Source organism: Haematobia irritans, chromosome 1, assembly GCF_050003625.1.
Source record: "Haematobia irritans isolate KBUSLIRL chromosome 1, ASM5000362v1, whole genome shotgun sequence".
Lineage (NCBI taxonomy): Eukaryota > Metazoa > Arthropoda > Insecta > Diptera > Muscidae > Haematobia > Haematobia irritans.
The window spans coordinates 57,977,714-57,986,815 of NC_134397.1; the positions used below are offsets into that span (position 1 = coordinate 57,977,714).

At 33.3% G+C, this 9,102-nt stretch overlaps 1 protein-coding gene across 1 annotated transcript; it reads left to right on the top strand.

The window, feature by feature from the left end:
- The first annotated feature begins 208 nt into the window (after positions 1–208).
- On the top strand, positions 209–5,868 carry LOC142225233 (uncharacterized). Its single transcript, XM_075295010.1, has 5 exons — positions 209–432; positions 571–1,337; positions 1,428–4,035; positions 4,624–5,484; positions 5,685–5,868. The coding sequence occupies exons 1-5, from the start codon at positions 209–211 to the stop codon at positions 5,866–5,868; spliced, it is 4,644 nt and encodes a 1,547-aa protein (XP_075151125.1).
- The last annotated feature ends 3,234 nt before the right edge of the window (positions 5,869–9,102 follow it).

Below are 9,102 nucleotides of genomic sequence, written 5' to 3' on the forward strand. Positions count from 1 at the left end.
TAAAGATAAATACAAAATAAAAGTGAAATTGAATTTTGACTTGGCACTTTAAAGAATATTTTTGTGTTTTACTAACATTGGTCAGTGAGTTTGGAATCTCATTTCAGAGACAAGAAAAAGCTCTTGTTTTCTCCAAGGTCCTTCGAACCGGATGGTGCACCGTGTATTATCTTTAGTGAAGGGTTTTATGTCTTAGGCTGAGGTAATTATGCAGAACGCACAGAACCAAATTAGCATTGATGAATCGTCGTTTGCCTCTGGTGGCATAGGCAGCATTAGAACAAAAACATTGCAACGCGACCATCTAGTTAAACGGATTATGGGATTACAAACGGAAAAGGCTAAACTCATGCAAATGTCGTCTCATCAATTGGATGTGAAATTGTCTCTATTGGAAAGACAATACGACTTCTTTGAAAAGATTCAAGGAGAGCTCGAGTCTCTTGACGAATCACAATTTGATCAAAATCACCGAATAAATTTTGAAAATGCATATTTTGACATAAAAACAACAATTTTAGAGCGGTTGTCTACACAAGGGTTTAATCTATCGGATACTGTCATGTCAAGCACACGGGTGGTACAGCAACCATCGCTAGTGGCACATCGGCCCCATCTGCCAACGTTGCAGTTGACCAAATTCAGTGGTGATTATAAAGAGTGGATGGGCTTCTACAATATGTTTTGCGAGTTAGTTCATGAAAATCCGGAATTGTCGAACATCGCAAAGTTCCAATACTTAAAGTCATGTTTAACAGATACAGCAGCTCGACTTATACAATCATTGGAAGTGACAGCGGATAACTATGAGAGTGCTTTGGATATGTTAAAACAACGGTTTGATAACAAAAGGCTAATTTTTCAAGCTCACTTGCTTAATATGTTTCAATTGCAAAGCATTCAGAAACCGACGGTAGCTTCAATTCGCTTGTTTATAGATAATATTAACTCCAGTCTCCGGGCTTTGAGATCATTTGCATCCCCCGATCAAATTGCTGATGGAGTTTTATTACTCTTGATAGTTTCGAAGCTCGACAAAGAGTCACAATCAAAATGGGAAGATGACATATATTTTTCATGTGACTTAAACAAATCTTCCACATCTTTTCAATTGCCAAATTGGGACAATTTGTCTAATTTTTTAGAACGACGTTGCAAGACGCTAGAGATTGTGGAAATCACGCACAGTAATGCTGTTCGTGAGCAGCAAAAACAAGTTCAATCTCATTCACATCAACAAGTCCCCAGAAGAATTGCTTCCTCCTTTATTACAAGTAGTGAACATTCAAAGTGCATACTTTGTGGCATTGGTCCGAGTCATAATCCCTTCCATTGTAGTAAGTTTCTTGATATGAATATCGCGAATCGATTTAGAGAGGTCAAGAGGTTAAAGCTTTGTTTAAATTGTCTCGGATTCAACCACATAGCGAAATTGTGTCCCTCCCAAAACAGGTGCCAACACTGTAATGGCTTACACCACACTTTACTTCACAAAGAGACATTGTCAGAAGTTGGTGCTGCGACCCAAGAAAATGTTGATGACGCAAACGCTACAACAAATGAATCTATTGCTCTTCAAACATCCAAGGAAAATGCTCCTGTTATTCTTGCAACCGCCATAGTAGAAATATGCGCAGCGAATGGAATATCTACAATGGCCAGAGCTTTGTTAGATTCTTGTTCCCAGTCCAATTTCATCACTGAGAGAATGGCAAATCAATTGAAAGTTATGCGAAAAAGAGTTAACACAAAAATTAGTGGTATTGGAGGGACCGACGTGTTTTGTGCCAACCATACTTGCACTATCACTGCCAAGTCTTTGACTACAGCCTTTTCACCAACTTTTGAAGCGGTCATAATTCCTACAATTTCATCTTGTCACCCAAATCAATTTGTAAACGTCACGAGCTGGAAGATTCCAGCCAACATACCTTTAGCTGACAAATACTTTAATATACCATCATCTATTGACATATTAATGGGAGTGGACTTATTTTGGGAGGTGCTCATGGTAGGAAGAATAAAAATTGAAAATCAGCCAAACTTTATGAAAACAAAATTAGGATGGATTGTCACAGGTTCTATTGAAGGTAGTTTGCAACATCAACGTTCCGTTTCAACTCATGTAACAGAGGTTAACATAACACCCCAAAGCCAATGCAAATCTACAGAATTCAAGTATAATCCCAGTCTTTCGTCATCATCCGAACCTTTGCTTGATAAACTGTTGGAATTATTTTGGAATCTAGAAAATCATGAGCCTAGTCGAAAATCGATTTTATCGTTAGAAGAGCTAGAGTGTGAAAAATTTTTTCATGAGACGACTAGAAGGTGCCCACAAACAAATAAGTTCATTGTACGTTTGCCCTTTAAATCTACCTCCCCAGTATTGGGACAATCTCGTCAAAGAGCTCAAAGAAGACTGTTCCATTTGGAATCAAGGCTTGACCGTGATAATGAAATTAAAAACGAATATCATCGTTTTATGAAGGAGTACATGGAACTCAATCACATGTGTGTTTCAAAGCAAAACGATGTTTTGTATCATATTCCCCACCATTGCGTCGTAAAGCCGGACAGTAGCACCACTCGACTAAGAGTTGTGTTTGATGCATCGTGTGCAACAACAAATGGTAAGTCTTTAAACGACTTATTATTAGTCGGGCCAACTCTTCAAGACAATATCTTTACGATTCTCACTCGATTTCGGTACCACAAATTTGTTCTGGTGGCTGACATCGCTAAAATGTACCGACAAGTGCTTGTGGATGAATCAGACCAAAAGTGGCAAAGTATTTTGTGGAGAGAACATACTAGCAAACAAGTGGAAACATACAACTTGAAAACAGTTACATATGGTACAAGTTGCGCACCGTATTTAGCCGTAAAATGTCTCCAGCAAACTGGTAAGGAAGGATTGGAGAGATATCCGCTAGGAGCAAAGGCAGTACTGCGTGACTTTTACGTAGATAATTTGATGACAGGCGCCGACACAGTTGAAGAGTTAAAAATAATTATGAAGGAAGTTATTGAAGTATTAAAATGTGGTGGATTCCCATTAAGAAAATTTGCTTCAAATAAAGAAAGCGTCCTGTCCGACATTCACCCATCCGAGCGAGAAGAAATTGTGGAAGTGGAATATATGCACTATATCAAAACTTTGGGCTTGAAATGGTCGCCAACAGATGATGTCTTCAGCTTTTCATACAGTAACTCAGAATGTTCGAACACCACAAAGAGGTCCATTTTAGCACAAATGGCGAGCTTTTTTGACCCAATAGGGTTCGTAAATCCTATCATATCAAGGTGCAAAATCCTAATGCAAGAGTTATGGAGACTGAAGATCCATTGGGACGAGAGTGTGCCACACGACATATTTTCAGAATGGAGCCACATTCGCAAGGAATTAGCCCTGGTAAGTCGACTTTTGATACCACGGTATGTGACATTTAACGAAAACACCTGTGTTCATGTTTTTGTGGACGCAAGCAAAAGAGCCTATGGAGCCTGTATATATGCCGTAACTACAACCAATACCATAGAGAGTAAATTATTATGTGCCAAATCGAAAGTGGCTCCCATTAAGGACACAAGCCTTCCCAGGCTCGAACTTTGTGCCGCTTTATTGGGGAGCGAGCTACTTCATTCAATAAAACCCTCATTTCCAAATGCACCTCACAAAATCTTTTGCTGGTCCGACTCAACAATAACACTTGCCTGGATATCTAATGAGCCGTCACGTTGGCAGTCTTTTATTTCAAACAGAGTCGAAAAAATACAAAGGCTTACACATGATTGTATTTGGCAACATGTGCCATCAAATCTGAACCCAGCTGATTTACTTTCCCGTGGAACAAACGTTAATAATGAAAACAAAGAATTTTGGTTTCAGGGTCCAAAATTTTTGAAACATCACCAAACCAACTGGCCAAAACAACACCATATGTCAACAGAACTTGATACTGTTCAAGACGTAACCAGTCTAATGTCGTCTGCTGTAGAAGACATCATAAGTAGCCACAAATATGTGAACAGGTATGAAAAACTATTAAGAATTTTTGCATATGTAAACCGGTTTCTGAATTCAACAAAAAATAAGGAAAGCACAGACGGTGCAATAAATGTCAATGAAATGAATTCGTCACTTTCACTTATATGTCGCATCATTCAAATGGTATCATTCTCACATGAGATAAACTTGCTCTGCAACAAAAGACCATTACATAGTCATTCGAAATTAATTCAGCTCTCACCATTTCTTTATAATGGGCTTTTGTTGGTTGGTGGGAGACTTAAAAATTCATCTCTACCGTTCAATGCTAAGCATCCAATTCTTTTGCCAGGCCACCACCCCTTTGTGAGAACGATTATCAACTACTTCCATGTCAAAAATCTACACGCTGGTGCTCAGTCTCTTCATAACATACTTCGCGATCAATTTTGGATCATCAACGGTAGGAACGTTATAAGGCAAGTTATACATCAATGCGTATTATGTTTCCGATGTCGACCAACCACAGAATACCAAGTAATGGGATCTCTTCCAAGTGACCGAGTGGAGCGGTCATTTCCATTTCTTATCTGTGGGGTGGATTATTGTGGACCTTTTTCCCTCACTTCTAGGCTTCGTGGTCGCCCATTGTCAAAGGTTTATTTGGCTGTGTTCATTTGTTTCTCGGTGAAGGCCGTCCATTTGGAGTTAGTCCCTGAACTGACCACTGAATCGTTCATAAGTGCACTGAAAAGATTCATCGCCAGGAGGGGTCATTGTTCGACCATTTATTCGGACAACGCAACAAATTTTATAGGCGCAAATCGAGAGCTTCGAGAAATGTTGAAATCTTTCATGTCCGACGACCACTACAAAATGGTAAATGAAGCTTGTGGTGAAGCTGGCATTACTTGGAGATTTATACCACCTAGGTCTCCGCATTTTGGGGGCTTGTGGGAAAGTGCTGTCAAGCAAGCAAAACATTACATACGACGCACAATTGGCTACCATATATTGTCACACGACGAAATGCATACTGTATGCTACCAATCTGAAGCGATCATAAACAGCCGCCCACTAACCCCTCTCTCATCTGACCCCAATGACCTTAGACCGCTCACTCCAGCCCACTTTTTAATTGGCCGTCCACTAACGACACTCGCAGAACCATCAGTTGTCCAAGTGAATCCAGCCTCATTGAAAAGATACCAAATGGTACAATGGATCCAACAACAATTCTGGGATAGATGGAGAAACGAATATTTGAAGACCTTGCAACAAAAAACCAAATGGTCAACAACAATGATCAACCTCCAAGTCAATGATTTAGTTCTCTTGAAAGAGGAAAATGTTCCACCACTAAAGTGGCCACTAGCAAGAGTAATCAGTTGCAGTCCAGGGGACGATGGATATGTGCGGGTCGTCACAGTAAAGACAGCAGATGGCACATTCAAGAGATCAATTACCAAGCTTTGCAAACTTCCAATTTCAATGTAATATCGGTGTTGAAAGCAACTTTCAAGGCGGGGGAGAATGTTGGAATCAAACATCATAAGTCAGGTATACTTTGAATTTTAGCACTCTCTTTAATTCATAATAGATTCCACTGTCCAACTGGGTTGCTTAATGAGAACACACAACATAAGCAATCGATAAAAACAACTCAAGTAATCTGCAATTTGTTTTCCGTTAGCTGCGACATGCATCAAAAACCTATGCATAAAAAACGTAGTTTGTGCACGACAATTTATGTGCAGTCTGTTGGTCGAACAAAGGGAACGAGAGAAACTGAGAAAACTTTATCAGACACTCTGCCTACAGCTAAGCCCGGATCAACAAGTGTAAATATTGTACGCATAAAGATAAATACAAAATAAAAGTGAAATTGAATTTTGACTTGGCACTTTAAAGAATATTTTTGTGTTTTACTAACATTGGTCAGTGAGTTTGGAATCTCATTTCAGAGACAAGAAAAAGCTCTTGTTTTCTCCAGAAAATTTTCTCAAAATTTTATTTCTATAGAACATTTTCTCAAAATTTTATTTCTATAAAAAATTTCGTGAAATTTTATTTCTAAATAAATTTCGTAAAACTTTATTTCTATAGAAAATGTTGTCAAAATTTTATTCCTATAGAAAATTTTCTCAAATTTTTATTTCTATAGCAAAATTTGTCAAAACTTTTTTTCTATTGAAAATTTTGAAAATTTCACAATTACAGAAGATTTTCTCAAAATTTTGTTTCTATAGAAAAATTTGTCAAAATTGTATTTCCATAGAAAAAAATGTCAAAACTTTATTTTTATAGGAAATTTTGTCAAAATGTTATTTCTATAGAAATTTTTGTCAAAATGTTATTTCTACAGATATTTTTGTCAAAATTTTATTACTGTAGAAAATTTTTCAAAATTTTATTTCTATAGAAAGTTTTTTAAAAATTGTATTTCTATAGAAAAAATTGTCAAAACTTTATTTTTATAGAAAATTTTGTCAAAATTTTACTTCTATAGAAAATTTTGTCAACATTTTATTTCTGAACAAAATTTTGTCAAAATTTTATTTGTAAAGCAAATTTTGTTAAAATTTTATTTCTGTAGAAAATTTTGTTAAATTTTTTTCTAAGAAAATTTTGTCAATATTTTATTTCTAAGAAAATGTTGTCAAAATTTTATTTCTATAGAACATTTTGTAAAAATTCATTTAGGATTTTAATGGAATAAAATATCGCAGATATTTGTTTTTGTTTATGTATGGACTTACTTTCATATTTATTGGCTATTGATTAGCAAATGAGAACTCATTTATTTTATTTGCGCTACTGCAAAATTTCATGATAAAATTCGAATTCAGTTTCTATATCTGCATATCTTAATGCGTTGCCACAATGGAATTGCCAAATTTCCATAATTTCCTGGAGATATAAATTTATGAACCATATCATTCTATTTGACTATTTTCATTTCTTGTTATTGCTTTATTATAATACATATTGATATTGCAAATGTTAATTTAAAAACATATTTCATTTAATCTATTTTCTTTCTTCTTAAGCTCAAAACATACTTTAAGGCACAAAAAATATCTAGAGCAATGAATCCTTGTGTTTATGTGTGTGTGTGTGTGTTTACATCTTCAAATACACAAAAAATAAGCTAAAGAAACTTTCTCCTTACTTTAGTCTTAAATTCTTAGTCTGAAGTAACCTTTTTAAAGTAGTCGTAATCACATTTACGATACATAGGAGTAGAAAATAACGCTTATTTTATGTATGCATGTATCTTCGCATAACGAAATGTAAAAGTTATCTGAAATACTTTAGGGCCAATATAAACACAAGTCATATTTGATGTCTACTTTTAGGAGGTGAACGAATGAATAATCTTCCAAGAATGGCAGTTAATGTTTACTTGTGAATCTAGGAGATTTACTTGTCTCTGATAATGAGTTTGAAAGAGCATTTGTAGAGATAATTTCTTTTGTTTATTCGTAAACGGTGAGCGTTAAAGGAAATTTGATAAATTGACAAGAATTAAGAAAATTTGTCTTAAGACTTTTTGTACAATATGTATATATGTGTATAGATGAAATCTAAATAATTGTCTTCTATTAACAAGAGGATTTAATTTTTATACGCTGCAACATAGGATGGAGGGTTGACGATAGACATACAACTATTGGTATTGGAGATTCCATGACGTATACAAAAGGTAACGAATTCAAACGACCTTATTTTTTCAGTGGGATATTTTTCTTTTATTTAATTAGCAAAAAGATGTGAAAATAATCAAAATTGAAATATATTTTTTTAATATTTCATGAAAATTAACATAAAATAAAATTAAAAATTGATGGCACCTTGCTGCCATGTTGTGCCACGGTTGCCATAGTTGGTAGAATTCTACCAAAAATGGTAGATTTTTTTTGCTAGTATTTGGTAGATTGTTAAAATTCTGGATGTTTTGGTAGATTTTACAAAATATTCCTCACCAACTAAGTTTGGAATAGTTTTCTAAGAAATAAAATTTGGACAAAATTTTCTACAGAAATAAAATTTTGACAAAATTTTCTATAGAAATAAAATTTTGACAAAATTTTCTGTAGAAATAAAATTTTGACAAAATTTTCTATAGAAATAACATTTTAAGAAAATGTATAGAAATACAGTTTCGACATAATTTTATAAAATTTTTCATACAAGTAAAATTTTGACAAAACTTTCTATAGAAATAAAATTTTGAGAAAATTTTCTATAGAAATAAAATTTTGACAAAATTTTCTATAGAAATAAAATTTTGACAAAATCTTCTACAGAAATAAAATTTTGACAAAATTTTCTATAGAAATAAAATTTTGACAAAATTTTCTATAGAAATAAAATTTTGACAAACTTTTCTATAGAAACAAAATTTTCTATAGAAATAAAATTTTGACAAAATCTTCTATAGAAACACAATTTTGACAACATTTTCTATAGAAATAAAATTTTGAGAAAATTTTATGTAGAAATAAAATTTTGAGAAAATTTTCTTTAGAAATAAAATTTTGAGAAAATTTTCTATAGAAATACATTTTTGAGATAATTTTCCATAGAAATAAAATTTTGACAAAATTGATAATTTTCTATAGAAATACATTTTTGAGATAAATTTCCATAGAAATAAAATTTTGACAAAATCTTCTACAGAAATAAAATTTTGAGAAAATTTTATGTAGAAATAAAATTTTGAGAAAATTTTCTTTAGAAATAAAATTTTGAGAAAATTTTCTATAGAAATACATTTTTGAGATAATTTTCCATAGAAATAAAATTTTGACAAACTTTTCTATAGAAACAAAATTTTGACAAAATTTTCTATAGAAATAAAATTTTGACAAACTTTTCTATAGAAACAAAATTGTGACAAAATTTTCTATAGAAATAAAATTTTGAGAAAATTTTCTTTAGAAATAAAATTTTTAGATAACTTTCAATAGAAATACAATTGTGAGATAATTTTCTATAGAAACACAATTTTGAGATAATTTTGCATAGAAATAAAATTTTGACAAAATTTTCTATAGAAATAAAATTTTGAGAAAATTTTCCATAGAAATAAAATTTTGAGAAAATTT

Coding starts and splice junctions, on each gene's coding strand:
- LOC142225233 (XM_075295010.1), top strand. CDS start 209: ATGCAGAACGCACAGAACCAAATTAGCATTGATGAATCGTCGTTTGCC. Junction 4,036..4,623: donor AGCCACAAATATGTGAACAG/GTATGAAAAACT, acceptor CCTCACTTCTAG/GCTTCGTGGTCGCCCATTGT. Junction 5,485..5,684: donor TGCAAACTTCCAATTTCAAT/GTAATATCGGTG, acceptor GTTTTCCGTTAG/CTGCGACATGCATCAAAAAC.